We start from the raw sequence: 26,567 nt of genomic DNA, 5'->3' as shown, positions 1-26,567 counted from the left end.
TGCATTCATATATGAAAAGAAATAGATGTATGAAACATACTGGGGCATGTGTATCAAACAGACTGCATATATGCTTCAGCCACTGCATCAACTGCAATGTACATATGTATATAGCATCCACTGCATGTATCTAACACGGTTTGGTATCATCTTTCCAAGTGCAAGTGTATAGGTCCATGTTCGTGTTTACGTGCATCCTGCACTCCACTCCTCACGATGTGAAAATCTGCCTAGGAATATATAGTGATGTGTATTACAGATAGAAGAGTGACATGTCGCTGAAATGGAAGTCTTCCAGGGTTGGGAGGACTGGCCTTGTGAGTAAAACGCCAGATTCTAGAAGATCCTGATTCAACACCCAGTAGTGGCTTTCTGTAACCTTCAACTATCTCGTTACCATCGCACACTCCAAATGAAACTGTAAACTCTTTGGTTCCGGTGATTGTTGAGTGTCCGTCCACAAGAAAACATTTTAGGAGTTTTGTATCTTGTTTACCCCAAACACCCTTTTAATAAGCAGATGAGTAGACCATTGAAGACAAGCTTCTGCTTTAGTACCAGCCTTGTGTTCTAGTGTAACAAAGACACAAGTGCCCAGATAACTCATCCATGGAAACGGCTTGGGCGCCATAGCTCTGGAATTCTAGAAGCTCAGAGTTTGATGTCCCTTCTCCCGTGATCAGACCAGTCTTACGGAGGGCTTCCTGACTCTTCAGTTCTGCTTCCCTGACTGACTTCTCTGCCGTTTGCCATCCCTTTGAATCCTAATCCTAATGTCCTCGAGTCTCCAGCCAAGGGCCACCCATGGAGGGTGATTACAATGGCAACATGTGAAGTTTGGCTCATCTTTGGTATTTGAAAGCTGCCACTCTTGTCTGTGACCTTGATCTCAGACTGGGAGCAGTGACCTTGAACTCCACCTCAAATCAAAGAGAACTAAACAAATTGGTCCCTTAATCCACTTAGCCTTCTTTCACTCTGTCCACTTTTAGGGTTGTAAGGAACTGGCCTCTCTCTGCAAGTTGAGGGCTTCCCTTTTAATCCCTGTGTGGACAGCAGGAGCACGGATTGCTGGGGTTTAAGATTCCTTAACGCTTGCCCCCAGCACGCTGTGCTAACAAAGGAAATTGCCACTGCGTACCAAACGCTGTCGCATGGAAAACCATGCTGTGTACAATTAGAATTTTTTTTTAAATTAAGCCATCCAAGCTCCTAATTCTTTCATCGTCAATGGAACAAACAATTCTACTCCACGGTCTCCTACCTTGTAATACAAGTGACACCAACTAGTGTTACATACAATGCTACTGATACTCCAAACTATTTACTTAGGGAGACAGATGTATACGAAACAAACAATATTCACATTAAAATGTATTTTAGAGTTAAAGGTGCCCGGCATGGGGGAAAAAAATGGGGAGACTGGGTGGTCCAGTGCACCTTTATCTGCCGGCAGAGGCATGTTTGTTTCCCGGTGAAACGTATATCTGTGGCTGTGATGGGTAAGGGGATTCCTAACCCCGTCTGTCCGGACTGAATCCCTGAGGATTCTGGGAACGCGGGGCGAACATCTCAATGCATTTCTGTTTTCATTAATGAAACATACAGAAGCGAGACGTCTTTCCTGAGAGCGGGGCGGGGTGGGGATAACGAGAGCATCGGAGAGATTACGTAGAGCACAATTTTAAATGAAATATCGGTGCAATGAAAAAATGTTTGATTGATATAAAAACTATTATTATCAAGAACAGTTTTTTGTATGCATGTAGATATACATACAACATATATACACACACACACACAGACACACACACAGACACACACACAGGGATTTGGGAGTACAGGAATGGGCGCTCCTATTAAAGTACCACACCAGTACTGTATATAGAAAAGATAAAGATAGGAACATCAAAAAGGTATACAGAAAAGTGTCTTTTATTGACTCAACGTTTCAGCGCTGCCCGATGGAGGCTCTCAAGAGTGTATATAAAAAACACTTTTTTGCATTCCCTTTTGCATATATATATGTGTGTGCATATATATATGTGTGTGCATGTATATATATGTATGTATATATATATATGTGTAAAAAGATAAAGATAGGCACAACAAAAGGGTATGTAAAAAAGTGTTTTTTATATACACTCTTGAGAGCCTCCATCGGGACTCCATTGTGTTTTATACACACATATATATATATATATATATATATACACACATACACACACGGTACGTACATACATACATATACACACACACACACGTATGGTACGTACACACACACACACACACACACACACACACACACACACACACACACGCGCGCGCACTTTGTTTGAGATTAATACACATGTATTTCTACGTATACCTATATATGCGTGCAAGTATAGGATTCCTTTCTCCCTCACAGGGTTAATAAACGCCAGTGCCGCACAATTCTGTCTTCATATTGAAAGAATGAGAAAAATGGTGTTTCGAAAATTCAAAGTGAAGGGGGGGGGGGGAGTTTGGGCTGGAGAAGGGGGGGGGGTTGGGCTGGAGAAGGGGGGGGGGACACATTCCTGCTATCTGGCAGCTTTTCAAACACCTGGCAACCTGACGCTGCTTAAAAAAAAAATACAACACAAGAATATAAATCCAGCGCCCCCCCTGGAAAAGAACCCGCAGCCGATGTATCAAGCGTCCGGGGAATGCTACGAGCGCGCGCTCTCTCTGGCAAGCTGCATGGTGGCCAAAGAGATCGCATATTTAACCCCTCCGTGCCAAGGTGGCCGTTAGTAACCCGATTTCGGCTACCGGCAAGGCTAGGAACGCACCGCAGGGGAAGGAGTCCTCTGGCAATGGAGGGGCTAAAATGGGCCCCCGTTTCCTGTGCTGTTCTCAGTGCGCGCACGCTCAGCGAGCGAATAAAGGAGCATGCGGGGGTATGAGACAAACCAGACAAGTAGAAGCGGCGTCAAAACATTCGGCGTCAAAACATTCGGCGCCATCCACTCCCCCCATCTTGACCGACAGGGGGTAACTCGGAAACCTTCTCGTGAAGGAGGGAGAGGGGGCGTTATTTGGGCACCTACCGCATGAGCCAGACTTCTTGTCCACCAGCTTCACGTTCCGGGTCTGGGTGCGAATCTTCACGTCCGTGTTTTCCACCAGGTTCGTGAGATCGTCGATTATCTCTAAAGGGAGAAATAAAAGGAGAGTTTAGGGAGAAGGTCTTTAACCGTCCAACTGTTACATGGAGAACCCACAAGCACCACGCTGGATGTTAGGCTGTGGCCCAGCTGGCGCTGACCACACTCATGCTCGAGACCGGCGACGTCACCAGCTCTCTAAGTATCAGCGCCGGGTGTCCTGCCTATTTTGCAAACGCGGACGGGGTGGCATTGCGGGCAAGTTGAGCGCGCTTCAAACTCTCTTTTTTTTTGTCTCCCCAAGCGCCAAGCTTGGGAGAGCGTGCGTGCCTGCGCACGAGCGCGCTCACCGCGTGAGTGGGGACGGGACAATTTAATTTACAGGAGCTAAACTCGGCAAGCGCCGCGCTCTTAGCTCTAGTGTGGACGCAGCCTTACATGGAGAACCCTCAAGCACCAAGCTGGATGTCGCACGGAGAACCCTCAAGCACCAAGCTGGATGTCGCACGGAGAACCCTCAAGCACCAAGCTGGATGTCGCACGGAGAACCCTCAAGCACCAAGCTGGATGTCGCACGGAGAACCCTCAAGCACCAATCTGGAGGTTACACGAAGAACCCTCAAGCACCAATCTGGAGGTTACACGGGGAACCCTCAAGCACCAATCTGGAGGTTACACGGGGAACCCTCAAGCACCAATCTGGAGCTTACACGGGGAACCCTCAAGCACCAATCTGGAGGTTACACGGGGAACCCTCAAGCACCAATCTGGAGGTTACATGGAGAACCCTCAAGCACCAATCTGGAGATTACACGAAGAACCCTCAAGCACCAATGTGGAGGTTACACGGGGAACCCTCAAGCACCAATCTGGAGGTTACACGGGGAACCCACCAACACTGGATGTTTCCGATGAATCGAACAAAAAAATGTACATGGTAACACACTCAAGAACCAAGCTCTTCTATGACCCAAACCGGTCATGTAGGTACCTCGAACTCTATGAGGACAGATCATTTCTTGTAGAGGGGGATCCCATGAACATCTATGGGGACCCATTATTGTTCATTTATTTTAATGGGTGAGGCAATGACCTCAGGGGCTTCCAGCTTGCCGGATATAAAGGGTTATGTACCAGTGAAGGGGTGGCCAACTCCAGTCCTCAAGGGCCACCAATAGGCCGGGTATAAGGGATAGCCCTGCTTCAGCACAGGTGGTGCAGTCATAATGTGTTATCTATGCTGAAGCAGTGATATCCTGAAAACCTGACCTGTTGGTGGCCCTTTAGAACTGGAGTTGGCCGCTCCTGTACTAGTGTTTTAGGTGCAATGCTAAATAGTGTTACTTAAATTAAAATCAAACCATTTATCTATAGATATATTCACTACTCATTGCGGACTTTATTCTGGATCCAGCGTAGTAGCCTTTGACTTAAATGAGGGTTTTTTTCCCCCGGTCGCCAACGTCCCGAACTGCTTTTTTTGGTGCATAAAGAATGACCCCCTTAGTGTTGGAAATGCAGGTTAAGATTCTGGCTGTGAACATAAACACAACGAAGGCCTCAACGTTTTACCTACCACGGATCAACCCGCCACCCTATTTGTGCAACGTGGATCGCGATAAGAAATCAAAACCCGCAAGGTGTCCTCTGGCCCCGAACAGTTACTGGGGCCTATTCAGTAAGCCGGTTCCCCGTGTCGGGGGAAGGTTTGCTGCCCCCGTTCGTTTCAATGCAGGTGAAGTCCCCTGCGGCGAGGCCGTCCACATTGCATGGGCGCAAAGCCCGGAAACGCGCGGCCGCTGCTACTCCGTACAACGCCGAGGCCGAAGGAGATGGAGGAGAAGGCTGTATTCTCCCAACTAAGCTCCCTCGTTAAGGACCGACGAGGGGAACGTGATTTGGAAACACGGGCCAACGGAGGCCAGGCATCGCTTTCAAAAATAAGAGGATTACTGTAATGCGGGGGGGGGGGGGGGGTGTAACTGCAGTCCTCAAGGGCCACCAACAGGTCCAGTTTAAAGGATATCCCTGCTTCAGCACAGATGGCTCATTCGAAGTGACTTTAGAATTCAGAGACTGATTGAGCCACCTGTGCTGAAGCAGGCACTGATTGAGCTACCTGTGCTGAAGCAGGGATATCCTGAAAACCTGACCTGTTGGTTGCCCTTGAGGACTGGAGTTGCGCCGCCCCCCCCCCCTTGTTTTAATGCAGCCCAAAGATAGAATACAAATCTCTCTGTAAGCACAAAATCCTGAGTAGCACCTTTGGGACCCGACGTGGGTGTTAGTCTCCATGCTACCAAAGGGAAAAGACCGGTGACCCATGGCCTCCCAAGATTGCAATGCTGCCTACCGACCTCCGCGTGTCCAACAAGATACCGCGTGTGACTTAATAACAGCGCGAGCCCCGTGACACGGCCTGCCCTGGCTGTTATGCTTGGATACTGCTCCGGTTCTCTGTGCGCTTTCCTAGTTACGTCGGTGGATCTGCACTAACCCTTCAGGGTAACAAAAAAAAGCTCTCATCTCCTAAATATTTCCTCTGCCCCAGAAAGTGCTAAGGAGCAAATATCAGCGGCGTGGAACGAGCTGTACCGTTTCCAGTTTAACCCATTATAATGCCAGAGCTGCCTCCAGTACACTGGACATACACACCGGTGAGTATCTGAACACACGCCGAAGGAACGCTAGCAAACCCTTACATAGCACAGGGCTGCAGAAAAGCAAGAATAGCCAGAGACAGCGCAAGAGGCTGGCCATGCCAGAGTTTGGGTGCTGGTCACCTCTAGGCTTCATGGTACATACAGGTCGACCCAAAGTTACTCCGCCCCTCCCTTAACATGTCAATGATGTTACTCAAAAGATATTGTGTTAAATGTAGCCCAGAGGCACGCCATTTGTTTCAACAGCCCCGCGTCATATCTGTGCGCTAAAACACACGCCAGCTTTGACACAGAGCATTGGCCAACTCCAGTTCTCAAGGGCCACCAAGAGGCCATGTGTAAAGGATATCCCTGCTTCAGCACAGGTGGCTCAATCAGTGGCTCAGTCTTCCACTGCACAACCTGTGCTGAAGAAGGGATATCCTCAACACCGGGCCTGTTGGTGGCCCTTGAGGACTGGAGTTGTGATCCCCCTGTCACGGGTACAATAATGTTTGAATGTAGTGCCAAACTGCTGAATTCTTACCCATCAAGGGCTCTTCTATACCCAGCGAAGAAGGCGACGGGGGGCAGGCGATGCGATGGGGACTAGACGATGGGGAAGCGGGCTATGGGTGAGTGGGAGATCGGGAGCAGGGGATGGGGAGCTGGGGATGGGGAGCAGGGGATGGGGAGCTGGGGATGGGGAGCAGGGGATGGGGAGCTGGGGATGGGGATCTGGGGATGGGGAGCTGGGGATCTGGGGATGGGGAGCAGGGGATGGGGAGCAGGGGATGGGGAGCAGGGGATGGGGAGCAGGAGATGGGGAGCTGGGGATGGAGAGCAGGGGATGGGGAGCAGGGGATGGGGAGCAGGGGATGGATAGCAGGGGATGGGGAGCAGGGGATGGGGAGCTGGGGATGGGGAGCAGGGGATGGGGAGCTGGGGATGGGGAGCAGGAGATGGGGAGCTGGGGATGGAGAGCTGGGGATGGGGAGCAGGGGATGGGGAGCTGGGGATGGGGAGCTGGGGATGGGGAGCAGGGGATGGATAGCAGGGGATGGGGAGCAGGGGATGGGGAGCTGGGGATGGGGAGCAGGGGATGGGGAGCTGGGGATGGGGAGCAGGAGATGGAGAGCGGGGGATGGAGAGCAGGGGATGGGGAGCAGGGGATGGGGAGCAGGGGATGGGGAGCTGGGGATGGGAGCAGGGGATGGGGAGCAGGGGATGGGGAGCAGGGGATGGGGAGCAGGGGATGGGGAGCTGGGGATGGGGAGCTGGGGATGGGGAGCAGGGGATGGGGAGCAGGGGATGGGGAGCAGGGGATGGGGAGCAGGGGATGGGGAGCTGGGGATGGGGAGCACGGGATGGGGAGCAGGGGATGGGGAGCAGGGGATGGGGAGCAGGGGATGGGGAGCTGGGGATGGGGAGCAGGGGATGGGGAGCAGGGGATGGGGAGCAGGGGATGGGGAGCAGGAGATGGGGAGCAGGGGATGGGGAGCAGGGGATGGGGAGCAGGGGATGGGGAGCTGGGGATGGGGAGCAGGGGATGGGGAGCAGGGGATGGGGAGCAGGAGATGGAGAGCAGGGGATGGGGAGCAGGGGATGGAGAGCAGGGGATGGGGAGCAGGGGATGGGGAGCAGGGGATGGGCAGCAGGGGATGGGGAGCAGGAGATGGGGAGCAGGAGATGGAGAGCAGGGGATGGGGAGCTGGAGATAGGGCCGTTTCTGGCTGAAACTCCGCATTTGAAGTCAATGGGGAATTTCAGCCAAAAAACAGGCTAACCTGCGGCTTACAGAATAATCCCCCAAGTCTGACCCCTAACACAAGTAGTATTTCTCGGCATATTCCGCGGCACTGATTAATAGACATTCAGGTATTTTTACTTCTAATACCCCCAATAACAAATGTCACCGAAGCCGGTACACGGGCCGAGTGCTCTGCCGATACACGGGCGACTAGAAGACCTCGCCCCGTACAGCAGAATTGTAATAAATATTTCAAGGGGGTTAGTTTTATTTATTTTTTATCTCCGGTCCTGGCGGGATACGTACGAAAAAACGTCAACAAATAATGATTAAATCAAACTCGCCGAGATGAAAAGAGGCCAATTCCTTTCGGGAGGGGGGCTGGGGGAGGGAGGGGAGGGTGAGGGGAGGGGGGGGGAGGAAGATTTCTGTTCTTGGTTGGGCTGCTTGCGAGAGATAATATATTTCCACAAAAGCTTGGCAGAGAAGGGATCCTTTGAAAATAAAACAATATATAAAGCAGCAACTCAAATGCAATTAGCCGGCTTTGATTCAAAGGACGCTGCTTCTTCCCTTATTTATTTTGGCTGGGGGGTTAGGGGACATGCGAACTCAGACTAAGCCCATTTAGCAACGTATATTGGATTCGTCATACAGTGAAGGCGCTCAGGCATGAAACTACTTGAATGACTGTTTAATATGCGCTTAATAGCGATGTAAATCTGCCCTGGAAAGCCAGGTTTGCAAAAAGACACATTTAAACGATGTACATTACAGTATATGCGACCTGCGTTAGGGCAGTGCTGAACTCCAGTCTTCAAGATCCCTCCCCTCCCCCCAACAGGTCAGGTTTTAAGGATATCACTGCTTCAGCACAGGTGGCTCTATCAGTACGTGCTTCAACACAGGTGGCTATATCAGTCCCTGCTTCAGCACAGGTGGCTCAATCAGTGGCACAGTCGAAGACTTGAGGTCTAGAGGCATGCCAGGAAAGGTAGCGCTGGTACTTCCTGGTATATAAAAGACCCCGCCTCACGTCGGCAAGTAGGAAGCCGCAACGGATGATGTTGTGGCTTCCTATTGGCCCGCGTGGCCTCCATTTTGTTTCCCAAGCAGCAGCCAAGGGGTCATAGGAGCTGAAAATACATGGAGTAGGGAGAACAACTTTATTACGGTATCAGACGTCGGCAAAGTAAGGACGCAGCAGTGACGCAAAGATGCAGTGATTTCGGCTGTGTGTGTCACACGCTTACAGCATGAGAAGTGATAATTTCAGTGTCACGCTTACAGCATGAGGAGAAGTGAAGATTTCAGTGTCACACACTTACAGCATGAGGATAAGTGAAGATTTCAGTGTCACACACTTACAGCATGAGGAGAAGTGATAGATTTCAGTGTCACACGCTTACAGCATGACAAGTGATAGATCAGTGTCACACGCTTACAGCATGAGAAGAAGTGAGATTTCAGTGTCACGCTTTGAGAAGTGAAGATTTCAGTGTCACACACTTACAGCATGAGAAGAAGTGATAGATTTCAGTGTCACACGCTTACAGCATGACAAGTGATAGATCAGTGTCACACGCTTACAGCATGAGAAGTGAAGATTTCAGTGTCACGCTTACAGCATGAGAAGAAGTGATAGATTTCAGTGTCACGCTTACAGCATGAGAAGAAGTGAGATTTCAGTGTCACGCTTACAGCATGAGAAGTGAAGATTTCAGTGTCACGCTTACAGCATGAGAAGAAGTGATAGATTTCAGTGTCACGCTTACAGCATGAGAAGAAGTGAGATTTCAGTGTCACACACTTACAGCATGAGGAGAAGTGAAGATTTCAGTGTCACGCTTACAGCATGAGAAGAAGTGAGATTTCAGTGTCACACACTTACAGCATGAGAAGAAGTGATAGATTTCAGTGTCACACACTTACAGCATGAGAAGAAGTGAGATTTCAGTGTCACACGCTTACAGCATGAGGAGAAGTGAAGATTTCAGTGTCACACACTTACAGCATGAGGAGAAGTGAAGATTTCAGTGTCACACACTTACAGCATGAGGAGAAGTGAAGATTTCAGTGTCACACACTTACAGCATGAGGAGAAGTGAAGATTTCAGTGTCACACACTTACAGCATGAGAAGAAGTGAGATTTCAGTGTCACACACTTACAGCATGACAAGTGATAGATTTCAGTGTCACACGCTTACAGCATGAGAAGAAGTGATAGATTTCAGTGTCACACGCTTACAGCATGAGAAGAAGTGAGATTTCAGTGTCACGCTTTGAGAAGTGAAGATTTCAGTGTCACACGCTTACAGCATGACAAGTGATAGATCAGTGTCACACGCTTACAGCATGAGAAAAAGTGATAGATTTCAGTGTCACACGCTTACAGCATGAGAAGAAGTGAGATTTCAGTGTCACGCTTTGAGAAGTGAAGATTTCAGTGTCACACGCTTACAGCATGAGAAGTGAAGATTTCAGTGTCACATACTTACAGCATGAGAAGAAGTGATAGATTTCAGTGTCACACGCTTACAGCATGACAAGTGATAGATCAGTGTCACACGCTTACAGCATGAGAAGAAGTGATAGATTTCAGTGTCACACACTTACAGCATGAGAAGAAGTGAGATTTCAGTGTCACACGCTTACAGCATGAGGAGAAGTGAAGATTTCAGTGTCACACACTTACAGCATGAGGAGAAGTGAAGATTTCAGTGTCACACACTTACAGCATGAGGAGAAGTGAAGATTTCAGTGTCACACACTTACAGCATGAGAAGAAGTGAGATTTCAGTGTCACACACTTACAGCATGAGAAGTGATAGATTTCAGTGTCACACGCTTACAGCATGACAAGTGATAGATTTCAGTGTCACACGCTTACAGCATGAGAAGAAGTGATAGATTTCAGTGTCACACGCTTACAGCATGAGAAGAAGTGAGATTTCAGTGTCACGCTTTGAGAAGTGAAGATTTCAGTGTCACACGCTTACAGCATGACAAGTGATAGATCAGTGTCACACGCTTACAGCATGAGAAAAAGTGATAGATTTCAGTGTCACACGCTTACAGCATGAGAAGAAGTGAGATTTCAGTGTCACGCTTTGAGAAGTGAAGATTTCAGTGTCACACGCTTACAGCATGACAAGTGAAGATTTCAGTGTCACACACTTACAGCATGAGGAGAAGTGAAGATTTCAGTGTCACACGCTTACAGCATGAGAAGTGAAGATTTCAGTGTCACATACTTACAGCATGAGAAGAAGTGATAGATTTCAGTGTCACACGCTTACAGCATGACAAGTGATAGATCAGTGTCACACGCTTACAGCATGAGAAGTGATAGATTTCAGTGTCACACGCTTACAGCATGAGAAGAAGTGAGATTTCAGTGTCACGCTTTGAGAAGTGAAGATTTCAGTGTCACACGCTTACAGCATGAGAAGTGAAGATTTCAGTGTCACACACTTACAGCATGAGAAGAAGTGAAGATTTTAGTGTCACACACTTACAGCATGAGGAGAAGTGAAGATTTCAGTGTCACACGCTTCCAGCATGAGAAGTGAAGATTTCAGTGTCACACACTTACAGCATGAGAAGAAGTGATAGATTTCAGTGTCACACACTTACAGCATGAGGAGAAGTGAAGATTTCAGTGACACACACTTACAGCATGAGGAGAAGTGAAGATTTCAGTGTCACACACTTACAGCATGAGGAGAAGTGAAGATTTCAGTGTCACACGCTTACAGCATGACAAGTGATAGATTTCAGTGTCACACGCTTACAGCATGAGAAGTGATAGATCAGTGTCACACGCTTACAGCATGAGGAGAAGTGAAGATTTCAGTGTCACACGCTTACAGCATGAGAAGTGATAATTTCAGTGTCACACACTTACAGCATGAGGAGAAGTGAAGATTTCAGTGTCACACACTTACAGCATGAGGAGAAGTGAAGATTTCAGTGACACACACTTACAGCATGAGAAGTGATAGATTTCAGTGTCACACGCTTACAGCATGAGAAGAAGTGAGATTTCAGTGTCACGCTTTGAGAAGTGAAGATTTCAGTGTCACACGCTTACAGCATGAGAAGTGAAGATTTCAGTGTCACACACTTACAGCATGAGAAGAAGTGAAGATTTTAGTGTCACACACTTACAGCATGAGGAGAAGTGAAGATTTCAGTGTCACACGCTTCCAGCATGAGAAGTGAAGATTTCAGTGTCACACACTTACAGCATGAGAAGAAGTGATAGATTTCAGTGTCACACACTTACAGCATGAGGAGAAGTGAAGATTTCAGTGACACACACTTACAGCATGAGGAGAAGTGAAGATTTCAGTGTCACACACTTACAGCATGAGGAGAAGTGAAGATTTCAGTGTCACACGCTTACAGCATGACAAGTGATAGATTTCAGTGTCACACGCTTACAGCATGAGAAGTGATAGATCAGTGTCACACGCTTACAGCATGAGGAGAAGTGAAGATTTCAGTGTCACACGCTTACAGCATGAGAAGTGATAATTTCAGTGTCACACACTTACAGCATGAGGAGAAGTGAAGATTTCAGTGTCACACACTTACAGCATGAGGAGAAGTGAAGATTTCAGTGACACACACTTACAGCATGAGGAGAAGTGAAGATTTCAGTGTCACACGCTTACAGCATGAGGAGAAGTGAAGATTTCAGTGTCACACACTTACAGCATGAGGAGAAGTGAAGATTTCAGTGTCACACGCTTACAGCATGACAAGTGATATATTTCAGTGTCACACGCTTACAGCATGAGAAGTGATAGATCAGTGTCACACGCTTACAGCATGAGGAGAAGTGATAGATTTCAGTGTCACACGCTTACAGCATGAGAAGTGATAGATCAGTGTCACACGCTTACAGCATGAGGAGAAGTGATAGATTTCAGTGTCACACGCTTACAGCATGAGAAGTGATAGATCAGTGTCACACGCTTACAGCATGAGAAGTGATAGATTTCAGTGTCACACGCTTACAGCATGAGGAGAAGTGATAGATCAGTGTCACACGCTTACAGCATGAGGAGAAGTGATAGATTTCAGTGTCACACGCTTACAGCATGAGAAGTGATAGATCAGTGTCACACACTTACAGCATGAGGAGAAGTGATAGATTTCAGTGTCACACGCTTACAGCATGAGACGTGATAGATCAGTGTCACACGCTTACAGCATGAGGAGAAGTGATAGATTTCAGTGTCACACGCTTACAGCATGAGGAGAAGTGATAGATCAGTGTCACACGCTTACAGCATGAGGGGAAGTGATAGATCAGTGTCACACGCTTACAGCATGAGGAGAAGTGATAGATCAGTGTCACACACTTACAGCATGAGGAGAAGTGATAGATCAGTGTCACACGCTTACAGCATGAGGAGAAGTGATAGATCAGTGTCACACGCTTACAGCATGAGGAGAAGTGATAGATTTCAGTGTCACACGCTTACAGCATGAGGAGAAGTGATAGATCAGTGTCACACGCTTACAGCATGAGGAGAAGTGATAGATCAGTGTCACACGCTTACAGCATGAGGAGAAGTGATAGATCAGTGTCACACGCTTACAGCATGAGGAGAAGTGATAGATCAGTGTCACACGCTTACAGCATGAGGAGAAGTGATAGATCAGTGTCACACGCTTACAGCATGAGGAGAAGTGATAGATCAGTGTCACACGCTTACAGCATGAGGAGAAGTGATAGATCAGTGTCACACGCTTACAGCATGAGGAGAAGTGATAGATCAGTGTCACACGCTTACAGCATGAGGAGAAGTGATAGATCAGTGTCACACGCTTACAGCATGAGGAGAAGTGCCGTGTTAGTGGCCCCTGTAGCAGGGATTGTCCCAGCCACGTAATATTATTAGCTTCCCCCAAACACGACGCAGAGATAAATGGAGCAGCATGTTGCTGGGATGTGTTTGTGGGCACCCCCCCCCCCCGTCTCTCGCTCACTCCCCTTCTCTTCCTCCCCCCATTCCTCTCCCCCCTCCACCTCTTCCCCCCCTACTTTTCTCCCCCTCTCCCCTCCCTCCACCTCTTTTCAATCTACCTTCCTCTATCCCCCTCTCCTCTCTCCCTCCTCCAACTCTTTCCCCATTTACCTTCCTCTATCCCCCTTCCCTCTCTCCCTCCTCCAATTCTTTCCCCATTTACCTTCCTCTATCCCCCTCTCCTCTCCTCCTTCCCTCTCTCCCTCCCCCAACTCTTTCCCCATTTACCTTCCTCTATCCCCCTCTCCTCTCCCCCCTCCACTTCTTTTACCATCTACCTTCCTCTATGCCCCTCTCCTCTCCCTCCTCTACTTCTATCCCCCTCTTCTCCCTCATCCACCTCATTCCCCATCCACCTTCCTCTATCCCCCTCTCCTCTCCCCCCTCCACCTCTTTCCCCCTTCTCTCTCCCTATCTACCTTCCTCCTTCCCCCTCCGCCCCCCACCTCCCCCCCTCACCCAGATGATGCATAGGAACACGTTGCTTTGGTGTGATTGATTGGCAGGACACGGGCGATTTCTTCCCCTACACGGAACCTGTGTGCGCCAGCGCTCCCCGTCCCGCCCATGGATGTTTTACACGTGTTGTTCTCAGATTACACCCCCTCCGTGCCATTTTCCCCCTGGTTACTGCAATCGCCGGGAACGCATTAAATATGTCTGACGCCACAGCTGCTGTGCTTTCCCTTTGCGTAACAAAATAAACATTGATCTGATTCCGCGTTTGCGGCCGCGAGACATCTCTCCGCTCATCCTCTGCGCTCTCTCATCTTCCCTCTCTTCAGTTCTTTATCCGCTCTTTTTCTAGATCTTCTTATTACTCCCACCTTTCTCTTCCCACGTAGCGCTCTATAAATCTGATCGCCATTATTTGAGGGGGGGGGGGGGAAGGGGAGTGGTACTTTAAGGGACCCCTCCTCGCTCTTTCCAACGCCGTCTTATTTTGAAATTCCGAAGGGCCGTTCGGGCGATAGGAGCGTTCGAAAAAATCCTGCTCGTTTTGCTAGGGGAGATTGCGTGCGTTGGGCGAAAGCTGCCCGTCACTCCTCCGTGACGCAGCGATCACGCCATCGGGAGTCCTGGAGGGGGCATGGCACTACGGAACTCAAAGGGTTAATAAAATCTAGTTTCAATATCCAACTTTGAACAAGAGGGAAAGATTTGAACATATAATTTAAACCCATATGGGGGGGGGGGGGGGGCAGCCGCCTGTTACCTATGAATTCCTCTCCGAGGGCGTGGTTCCCAAACCGAGACGGTAAACGGTATTTTTTATTTCATCGCTGTCCGCCTTCAGAAACCCATCGGGTCCCGGAATCCCAAGCTTGTCTTCATCAGGATGTAATGGGATGAACAGAACAGCCGGCTCACTGCAAGTTCCGATTCCATGTTATTATCATCGCTGGCCATTTGTTAAGCGCCAACATAATCTGTAGTGCGGTACAATGGAGGGACAGAGTGATATAAATCAGGGGTGCTCAACTCCAGTCCTCTGGACACCCCAACGGGTCAGGTTTCAAGGATATCCTAGCTTCAGCACAGGTGGCTCAATCAGTGGCTCAGTCGAAGACTGTTCACCTGTGCTGAAGCAGGGAGTGATTGAGCCACGTGTATATATGTGTGTGTATGTGATGTCTTGAACGTGTCACACCTTTCACCATTGTGTCCAGTATTTTTGGTGAATCCACCTGGCAACCCTAGTTGAGAGAGACACAGAGAGACAGAGAGACAGAGACACAGAGAGACAGAGAGAGAGAGTGTGTGTGTGTGTGTGTGTGTGTGTGTGAGTGTGTGAGTGTGTGAGTGTGTGAGTGTGTGTGAGTGAGTGTGAGTGTGTGTGTGTGTGTGTGTGTGAGTGTGTGTGTGTGTAAACTTTATTCTTTCCAGCTACTACTGAAATTAGGGGGTCGCCTTATATTCAGGGTCGCCCTGTAATCATTCAAATGCGGTATGTTAAAGGCAAACAGACAAGAGGAAGGAGCTCCTTACACTTTAGAAGGAGGGGACGGGAGACGCAAGGAATGACGGGTGTGAGTTTCTTAGCGAGGGTTTGGCCATCAAAGCCAGGGACGAAAGAGAAAGAAATCAGTCAGGAGAGTGTTAGATAGGTCGCCTTGAAAAGGTGCGTTTAACGGGAACGTATGCTTGGGCGAACCAGCTGCGTGATGTCACGGCCACACACCCCCCCCCCCCGCGCGCGCTACAGTTAGGCCAAGAATCGCTCCTGCTTGCTCAGCGTGTGACATCACGGCACTCGAGAGCAAGCAAGCAAGCGAGCCTTCAACCTGGACGAGGCCAAGGAAGTTGAAGAGACGTCCACCATGAGAGAGGGTGGGAGAGTACTAGTTTTTGATCATTCCTGGATAGACTGGGCCAGTCCCGACCCTATGGGTCAGCTCATGCCTTGGGCTCAATGGGAATTTCCTCGATACCCATAGGGCCCGTCCAAAAAGAAAAACGCCTATTTCTAGCTTTGAGGTCTCTATGTTTTAATCTGCGTCCTCCTGGCCCTATATTCATGTACAATGCGGCTTTCAGATCGATCCCGATAACAGTTTCCCGTTAATGATATATCGCCAGATGACAATTTTGTTCAACCAAGATTGCCCTATAGCCATAACCCTAAAAAGTAGTGATAAAGAGCCCAAACCAGTTCAATTCAGGGGCACGCCTTATAACCTTATTGAACATAAAGCAGCAAACCCCCTTCACGAAGTCCCAGAAGGGTCTGCAATGTATCCCCCCCAAGAAAAGAAAGTTAAAAGTGCAAATAAAAAGTAGTGGAACCACGTAGTGCCAGCACAATGATGGATGGCAGCTAATCACCGCCCTTTATTGACCTGTAATGACCGGCACATTCAGAATACGATGGTGCAGCGTTCCAACACTCTGCCTCCATTACGAACATGCCATATGCTAAGTGTATTTGATGGAGCGTTGCCAAGACCACCATATTAAACACTCCCAGGGAACAGCTCAGCCCGGCTCCAAAGACTGGCTCATTATCCCGGTGCCAACATATGCAATAAATTAGACACACACAAAAAAAAATTATATATATATATTATTTTAACTGTTTTCCTTTCAGAACTGGGAATAAATTATTATTCATGGGCAGGTTCAGGATACATCAAGAGAAAATATTTGTCGTCGGCTGGTACAACAGCAGTCTAATAATTATTCAGTATTAAATAGGGGGAGGGAAATCCGTGTTAACTCTTTCTGGGCCATTCCCTGGAGGTCATTAGCAGACAAATCAACTCTCACTTTTTATCTGCGAGTCGCACCGATTTCCAGCCAGCCTTGCCGACTTCCAGTCAGCGCCGCGCCGATTTCCAGTCAGCCGCGCCGATTTCCAGTCAGCCGCGCACCGATTTCCCTCACCGATTTTCAGCCAGAAGACTTAAATGGGAGTCTTGCTGATAAATACCAGATCTTTTCCATTACGAACCCAAAAATCGCACAGATTTTGGCCCTCAGACGGTGACGCCTGTGCATTAGGACACGGAAAAGGTTAAAAGGAATGGGCGACATACCCCGCTAAAACGGATGCAGCGATATTGGTGTCCAGCACTTCCTGTACAGTATATGGCCAACACTTCCTGTACAGTATATGTCCAATGCTTCCTGTACAGTATATGGCCAACACTTCCTGTACAGTATATGGCGGACACTTCCTGTACAGTATATGACCGACACTTCCTGTACAGTATATGGCCAACGCTTCCTGTACAGTATATGGCCAACACTTCCTGTACTGTATATGGCCAACACTTCCTGTACAGTATATGGCCAACACTTCCTGTACAGTATATGGCGGACACTTCCTGTACAGTATATGACCGACACTTCCTGTACAGTATATGGCCAGCGCTTCCTGTACAGTATATGGCCAACGCTTCCTGTACAGTATATGGCCAACACTTCCTGTACTGTATATGGCCAACGCTCCTTGATAACGAGGAGCACAACATACTGACTTTATACATCTTCCCTCCTTGCAATGCAGATGAAAGGAACATGACAACGTCTCAACATGAGCTACAGATTAGGCCCCGAGTCCAGGCCTTCTCCAACCTGACCGCACCATATTCAGGAAACTCTTGTGTCTCTCCCAAGCATAGTGGAAGCAGTTGTGACTAGTATGATCTTTAACCCCTCCTTGTGTTCATCATTACATCCCCACCTCATATTACTACATTCCTGTGTTCCCGAGTCAAACGTAAGAGAGTTTATCATCTTGTTTCTTATATTTAACAATGCTTTTTGGGGAGCGAAAACCCATATCGGACCTTTATTACAGACGCAAACTTTCAGATGTCCCAATTATAATATTCTGCAGTGTAACATCTTATCTTCTAGATTGTAAGCTTCTCGGAGCCAGAAACCTCCTTCCTATGTATTCCGTTTGTCTTAACATGTAACATACTACACACCTCATACATCAACCTTCGCCTATTGCAGACGCACTTACTAGTACACCCTCCTACTGTCTCCAAGTTCTCCCTACTTAGATTGTAAGCTCTTCGGGGCAGGGACTCATTTTCAAAATGTTTTATGTCTCAAGCGTTTATTCCCACTATGTGTTATATGATGTCATGTGCATTACTGCTGGGAAGCGCTATGTGCCTGTATGGCGTTATATAAATAAAGATATACGTACATACATGTGCTCTCGTCATCCAATGTTATTGTCCTCCCTCCCACATTGGACTGCGCCGAGGAACACGTTGGCACCACACAAATAAGTGATAAGAAGAACTGCCCAAATACTTGGAATATGGGCATCGCTACAACAACCTCCCCCACCCCCCCCACCCCCACCCAGATCTAACCACTCAACCAGATCCAAGCAGCGTGTCAACTGCAGCTCTGTCCCGACCAACAGTTGCACAATTAAAATACACACACCGTGAAACGAGCAGGCCATATTGTTCCTGAACCCCCACTGCTTCTCCAATATGCTGTAACAGGGGGTTAGTCCAGATCAACAGCTCCTTCCTGCCCTGGCTCAAAGGGGGTTCACATTTTAGCCATACTTAATTGAATGATTTCTCGAGGGAATAGTTCAGGGAGAGTTTAAGGGCTTCCAAGAGCCATTACCAATTGGCATATACCACAGTGTCAGCGTGCCAACCCAAATAGTACTCTTTAATGTTACTGGAACCGTTTCCCTTCCAGATGTGGTCAGAAGTCCCAATAATGCGATGCAGGCGAGGGCTCTATTTAGCAGGAGAAGTATTTGGAATATCCTCTTGCAGTTTATCTGGCTGCGGATAACAGGCCCTCTAATTGGAAGCACGTGAAATTGAAGGCCGATAAGAGGATGTAGGAGGCAGGGATAGCTTGTTCTACACGCAGACCTGGATTCTGCCGTGTCAACTGCCACTGCTATCTGTCTGGGTTCTACGGAGCGCTCTGACATGGCATTAAGTGTTTGAGATAATCCGTGGAAATTACCCCATCAGGCATCATTCCTGACATGACAGAGTAAAGTCAAGATAAAGGCCCATATTAACTAAGCAGGGCGATCCCATAAGACACAACATGGTCCATTCCAGTGAATAGGTCAGGAGTGGCCAACTCCAGTCCTCAAGGGCCCCCGACAGGTCAGGCTTTAAGGATATCCCTGCTTCACGCACAGGTGACTCAATCCTTGAGCCACTGATTGAGCCACCTGTGCTGAAGCAGGGATATCCTTAAAACCTGCCTGGTGGTGGCCCTTGAAGACTGGAGTTGGCCGCCCCTGAAATAGACTGCAAGGTGTCTTCCCGAGGGTGTCATATGGTGAAGCACCACTTAGTGAATCTGTCCCAAATCCCCTACAAACATTAAACGCAGGGTATTTTTCATAATGTTAGGGATACAATCCATCGTAACTCCTGCTTTTGTCTGCCATTTTGTCTGCTTGGGGCCGCGTTCTGTAACTGAACATGTTGCAGCACAGAGAAAAAGGGAGCAGGACAGATAGATAACCACTGTTCTTCTTATCGGGGATGTTCACAAACGCAGACACACACAAACCAGTTCTCTTATGAAGTTGACCGTTAACCAAGGAGGTTGCGCAATCCCTGACTTGGCAGCAACCCCATTACAATCTGTGCGTCGTCTACCGACATTCCCGCCGGCACTCACCGGGCACAATTACAATGAGCTACCATGACACAATGGAGCCAAGAGACAAAGGAAGAGACTTGCCTCGATACATGGACCTCTTGGAGCGAGTGGTGGTGGTGGTGACCGGCACAAACCCCTTATTATGTCTGTAATATCTCCTAAACAGAGAAAACGAACACTGTAAGGACCTATGTATGTAAATAACCCCGAATGCCCTTCCAGATCCCACCACCAAAACCTTCTTACCAATGGTGATTAAAGATGATCATCGCTCTCTCGGGCGCGATCTAAGATGCTGTGATCTTCTGCCTAGCGCTAGAGAAGCGTGGAGGTGCGTTCAAATGAATTGAAACTACAATCTTCGCCAGCACAGAGAAGCAATGTCACGGCGTATGGAAGAAGGGAACCTGATGGGAGATATTGGCTGTATTGGAAAGGGGGGTCGGGGAGTCGGGGAGTCGGAGGAGCTGGAAGCCCCCGTACCACTGGCAGTGCCCCAAGTTCATTCCCCCACAATCCCGTGCATGGCGGGCGCCTCTTGTTGTCATGGGGTCAACGCACGTTTCTCTAATCAGATGACATACAGCCTAAAAGAATCCCTAATGGGAGCTCAGAAACCCTTACACATCTAACAAAAATATTTGCAGACCAAAAAATACAGGTGCATAACGAAGGCAATTAAACAAAAAAAATATCGTCTGACTTACAATAACACCATCTGTTCTGCGTGTGTGCTGTGCATGTACCCCATACCACTCTGCTAAGAGAAACACAGCAGACATACGCCAATAATTGCGCGGCTGGTGTGTGCTGCGCTGTAACGGACACAATATATCCCTGCCGTGGAGACAACCATTTTAGTACCCAAAGTAGCACAGACCCCCCAACTGATGTAGGGGGCGTATTCTGTATCAGCTGACCGGCCATGTCGGTCAACACTGGCCATTGAAGTCAAAGGGGAATTTTGGCTGAGAAAGAATAAGCTCCGAGGGCAAGGGTGGTCAACTCCCGTCCTCAAGGGCCACCAACAGGCCAGGTACCAAGGATATCCCTGCTTCAGCACAGGTGGCTCAGTCTTTGATTGAGCCGCCTGTAATGAAGCAGAGACTGATTGAGCCACCTATGGTAAAGCTGGGATATCCTTCAAACTTGACTTGTTGGTGGCCCTTGAGGACTGGAGTAGGCCACTCATGGTCTATGAGCAGTGGTCACTAAAGTCCAATACTTCAGATCTGGCACTATCGCACGGAAACCCCTACGGAAGTTTCTATGTGGTAGAACCGAATCCACAGTGCCACACCTTAATGAATAGGCCCCTGTAATCCGAGGCTGTTGGAAAGCCTCACACCAATTTACTTAGGATACCCCTGTGGCAAGCAGTTTTGATATAATGACTTGCCCCCAAGCAACACGGGACAGGCTTCAGCTTTCAAACTGGACTCGCCCACTCCAAAGGACAGTGCTCAAATTCATTTTCTACCAGAGAAATGCATAACACTGAAGAAGCAGCTCAGTGAGTAGAAGCTCAGTGAGTAAAGCTGACTGAAACCAACGACACCGAGTGTGAAGCAGGGGAACCTGGTTCAATTCCTGGTGTCGGCTCCTTGTGACCTTAGGCGAGTCACTTTATCTCCCTGTGCCTCAGGTACCAAAAATGAGATTGTAAGCTCTGCGGGGCAGGGACATGTGCCTGCAAAAATATTATACAAGAAACAAAACGTATTATAATGCACTGCATTCCCCTCCATCACAGAAAAGGTTAATGCAGCAGTTAAACAGTAACACCTTCTGTAGCATTCCCAAATAATATATATATATGTTTTACATAATCTAAGAAAAATGCGATCAGGATGAAAAAGGCCTGGACAGTGTATAAATGCCATTCTTTGTGCCAAGGCTACCATCGCTGGATTAAACCAAAAGAACCTCTCTCTACATATAAGACAGGGACTGATGCCCCTTTGATGTCCCTTCAAAACAAGTCCTCTCTTGACCTGGGCAGTGTTACACTCTAAATTGTGAACGTTGTCACAAGCCTGCTTCTGGACACCAGAGATACGGTTGCTAGGTCATTAATACATTGGTCGGAGAGGATGGATAACTCTTCATAGATCTAAGTCTGTCGTATCTTTGTGCTACAGGACTGTGCAACCGTGTATTACTAATGGAGATGTGGGGTGTGGAGACACTGATCCATGACAATGTGACAGCTTCTCTCTGAGCCACACTGAGATATAACTCCTGCTACCAATTCCCTGAGCAATAATTCCTGAAGGACCTGCCTTCCATGCTCCAACCAAACTCACAAGGGAGCCATCTGGAAGCGGAAGTGTCACAAGTACCTCGCCACTAGTTGAGTTAATCAGGCCTTGCCTACATCAGAGACCAGCATTAGTTCCACTGTCAGGAGAGCAGATCTATTAATCACTGTGAGAAAGTGTCCTGTTCCCCGGGGGACTTATTAGTCAGTCAATATGCTATGATTTGCGTTAAGATAAACAGCGCTGCCCTTTGTGAGCGGAGAGTGTTTAAGTGACACGGCAGATTGCAAATGCCATTTGGTAGCATTTCAACGTTTTCCACGGCTCCTGTGAGTTTGGACTCGCAATTTGAAACCTTTCGCCCTTTATTTTTTATTCTCAGGTTTATTAGTAGACACAGAGCAAAAGATCTCCTTAGTTGTATTTAGCAAATATCCGGGATCTGCAACGCTGCACTTCCCCATTATCTCTTAGCATAGAACGCTTTCACTGCAGCTAGGGATTCTGGGAAATGACATGCACACGAGCACACTGTCAGTGTTCTAAATAAATCAGTTCTGTAGTATTAGATAATAGTGACTGTTTAAAAAAACAACAAAAAAACAAATGTATTCAACTCTTAGGCTGAGGCCCCGGTAACGTCGCTGCACGCGCGCCTGCGAGACTGGCGGCGCGTGCAGCCGATTCCCCGGTCTGCAGTGAGCTGCAGGAAGAGAGACATGGGGGGGGGGGGTGTGGCGGGGGAGTGACGGGGGCGTGGCCATGACGTCACCCGGCAAGTTCGCCCTCATTGGCTGAACCGCGGGGGGGGCGTGGCTTAGCGCTCCGTCGCGAGTCCTGCTCTCAATTCTATTATTGAGAGCAGGAGCAGCTCTCGCCACAGCGCTGCGGCCCCCCCTCGCAGCGGGCCCGGCGCCATTGAGGGGAGGGCTCTCGTGCGCGCAGCGTCTGCCACAGCGGGCGCTGCAGTTGCCAGCGGGGACTCATTATCGCCATGTTTAATGAGTTTTAAAGCATCCTTTGATTTCTATAGCAGGATTTATCCCACCTCCTCAGCAGGGCAAGATCTTTGCAACACTTTCTTGTTTGTGATCATTTGTTGCCAATGTTCCCAGCAGTTAGAGCTGCAAACTGTAACAATAGATAATGTTACCTTAGTAATATCCAGATATTGTAGCTGCTGAGTTACACTGACTGAAGGATTGATTCAAACTGAAAGGCGGCCATTAGGTTAGGCACATAATCAGGATTTTTACAGACTTATTATAGGAGCACCAAACGATTGCCAGCTTAGGTAAGAATGTAGAATTATATATTGTCACACGCTTTACATATTAAAAATAAGAAGAATGGGGGGAAATGTAGTATTGCTGCTTTTAAATGAATTGTTATGTTATTAAGCATCTTATCCCAGTTTTGCATTTGATTTAGTATAATATTCACTGTGAACATTACTGGCGCTAGGTAAATAATTTGATGCAAATATAGCATGCTGTTCTGACCAAGTCTTCTGTGTAATTCCTTTATCTGGATTCATTGTGATACTACAGTGGATCGCTGGAGCTTTAGCTGCGTAGCAATGTAACATGGTCACTGGTGCGTCCAATTTTACGTGCGCTAATAACCTGTTTCTGTTACATAACCCCGAGCCTAGTTAGAGCTGCTTGCAAAATGTGGGTGCTGCCAAAGAAAAGTCTATAACAAAATATATATATATATATATATATATATAAAGCTCCTGCCCCCCCGCCCCCCCATGCGTAGCTCCGGTCCCCACCCTAGAGTGTCTGACACACACACAGTGTCACACACACACACACACACACACACACACACACACACACACAGTGTCCCACACACACACACCCAGTCACACACACACACCCACACACACACCCACACACACACACACACACACACACACACACACACACACACACACACACACACACACACACACACACACACAGTGTCACACACACACACACACACACACAGTGTAACACACACACAGTGTAACACAGTGTCACACACACACACACACGTCACCTCTCCTTCCGGCCGCCGCCATCTTAGTTACTCCGCGAGGGAGGAAGGGGGTCCTTCCGGCCGCCACCATCTTAGGCGCCGCGTGGCAGCTGCAGGCTGCCTGGCCACTGCCTGTCCCCGCGCCGGGGAGGGAGGTGAGTGGAGCGGGAGGGAGGTGAGTGGAGCGGGAGGGAGGTGAGTAGAGCGGGAGAGAGGTGAGTGGAGCGGGAGGGAGGTGAGTGGAGCGGGAGGGAGGTGAGTGGAGCGGGAGGGAGGTGAGTGGAGCGGGAGGTGAGTGGAGCGGGAGGGAGGTGAGTGGAGCGGGAGGGAGGTGAGTGGAGCGGGAGGGAGGTGGAGGGAGGTGAGTGGAGAGGGAGGGAGTGGAGCGGGAGGGAGTGGAGCGGGAGGGAGTGGAGCGGGAGGGTGGTGAGTGGAGCGGGAGGGAGGTGAGTGGAGCGGGAGGGAGGTGAGTGGAGCGGGAGGGAGGTGAGTGGAGCGGGACGGAGTGGAGCTGGAGGGAGGTGAGTGGAGCAGGAGGGAGTGGAGCGGGAGGGAGGTGAGTGGAGCGGGAGGGAGTGGAGCGGGAGGGAGGGGGAGGTGAGTGGAGCGGGAGGGAGGGGGAGGTGAGTGGAGCAGGAGGGAGTGGAGCGGGAGGGAGGTGAGTGGAGGGAGGTGAGTGGAGCGGAGGCGAGTGGAGCGGAGGCGAGTGGAGCGGAGGCGAGTGGAGCGGAGGGGAGAGTGGAGCGGAGGGGAGGCGGGGAGGTGAGTGGAGCACCAGGGAGGGGGGGGGGGAGGTGAGTGTGATGGGGGAGAGGACAGAGAGAGAGGTGTGTGTGTGTTTTGGACCTTTGGCCCGTCACTCCGCCTCAGGCCAATGAGAGGGGGGCGGGCGGGCCAAGGGACCAATGAGATTTCCCCTAGGGACACAGGACATCCAGACAGGCATACAGTGCTTTCACTAATATAGTATAAGATGAGTTCTTCAGTATTAGGTGATACCTTTTTTATTTGGACTAACAATTTATGTCATAGGACAAGCTTTCGAGAGTGTTCCTCTGTTCCTCAGGTCGGCAATACTGATTAACAAAGAAATATGGCTAAAACAGTGATATATATATATATAATCACACCGCTCGTGATCGGGTGCCCAGCGAGAAGATGGCGGCACTCACAGGGACTTGTAAAATGTAAAAAAGGGTTTGTTGAGAACGTTCAACGTTTCGGTCTTTGCTTGGGACAAAGGTCCTAAGTCAGGACCAAAATGTTGACCTCTCTCAATACAACCTTTGTCATTATAATACAAGTCCCTCCGAGTCCCGCCATCTACCTTGAGATACCTTTATATTGTCGTGCTAAAGAAAGAACGAGCCAGCACTCCTACTGTATATCACACGAAGACCACGAACCAAACATGAAGTGGTGCTCCTCCGAGCCTATTCACTGTACACCGTAAATCCCCCACACAGCCTCTGAAGTGGGACGGAGGCTGTAAAGAGATGAATCTCTCCCCTTGTAAATGTCTGCGGCTAATGTAAGAGGCCTGATCTGCTATTAAATGTATGGGCTGCGTACTCTCGTTAAAAGCGAAGGGGGGGAACAAGAAACAACGGGAAAGATTTAAACTCTTATCTGCTTCTTGTCTGGCTTGTGTTGTCTACTGCAAAGTAAGCCATAAAAAAACTCCCATAAAAAAGTTACCCCAGCGACTCTTTATACGATCTGTAACAGTAAACCTTTGGCACGTGCCATGTTGCTGTGATGTTTCTCCCGGCGCTTCTCTGCTTTCACAATCCCTTCTACAAATTAGGAGGGGTTTTGTAGACGGTTTCTTTTAACTACTGCAGTTTACTTCTATCTTTCCGTGGTCTGCCCGGGAGGATTTCGTTGGCTTAGGATGAGGGAATAGATCTGCCTCATCACATCAGCTCGGCCGTGCAATACTGGATCAAGCCCTCGTCTGGTACTCCCAACAGGTGCTTTATAACAGGGGGGGCGCAACTCCGGTGCTCAAGACCCCCCCTCTCCCACAGGTCAGGTTTTCAGGATATCCCTGCTTCAGCACAGGGTGCTCAATCAGTGGCTCAGTCGAAGACTGAGCCACTGATTGAGCCACCCGTGCGGAAGCAGAGACTGATTGAGCCACCTGTGCCAAGGCAGGGATATCCTTAAAACCTGATCTGTTGGGGGCTGGGGGGGAGGGTCTTGAAGACTGAAGATGAGCACCTCATGTCTATTAGCAACTTTGGTATAACAGGGTCAGGTCTACGGTGAGACAAGTCAAGATCTTCATCAGACGGGCGACTTGAAGCCAGTCGGCAGTTAAAAATGTCACTTAAGTCATTTTCAGCCTGTTGCAAACTGCAGAACTCCTCCTAATTTTCCTCTGACCTGGGAAAGCCCCCGGGCATTGCCAATATAACATGTTATACTTTATGTTTTACATTCAGCAAATGCCATTCCAAAAGCAGTATTTTTAATAACCTTCTGGAGTTATTAAATAAAAAATACATATATAAGGCTGAAAAAAAATGGTTACGGTCTCTTATAAAGCCGCAGTTTCCAAGATATTGGAGCTGCGTTGGAAACAGGTGGCAAA

General features: G+C 48.7%; 1 protein-coding gene across 2 annotated transcripts in view; it reads right to left on the bottom strand.

Moving 5' to 3' along the window:
- Positions 1-26,567, bottom strand: part of STX8 (syntaxin 8) — a 106,777-nt gene that overhangs the window by 19,159 nt on the left and 61,051 nt on the right. For both annotated transcript variants that reach the window (XM_075579690.1, XM_075579691.1), the window contains exon 7: positions 3,075-3,176. In XM_075579690.1, the coding sequence (XP_075435805.1) occupies positions 3,075-3,176 (102 nt within the window). The remainder of the gene's footprint in view (positions 1-3,074; positions 3,177-26,567) is intronic.

The sequence above is a fragment of the Ascaphus truei genome, chromosome 22 (assembly GCF_040206685.1).
Source record: "Ascaphus truei isolate aAscTru1 chromosome 22, aAscTru1.hap1, whole genome shotgun sequence".
In the NCBI taxonomy this organism is placed as follows: domain Eukaryota; kingdom Metazoa; phylum Chordata; class Amphibia; order Anura; family Ascaphidae; genus Ascaphus; species Ascaphus truei.
Note: the sequence above shows the minus strand (reverse complement) of the source record. Positions and strands in the feature narration are given on the sequence as shown.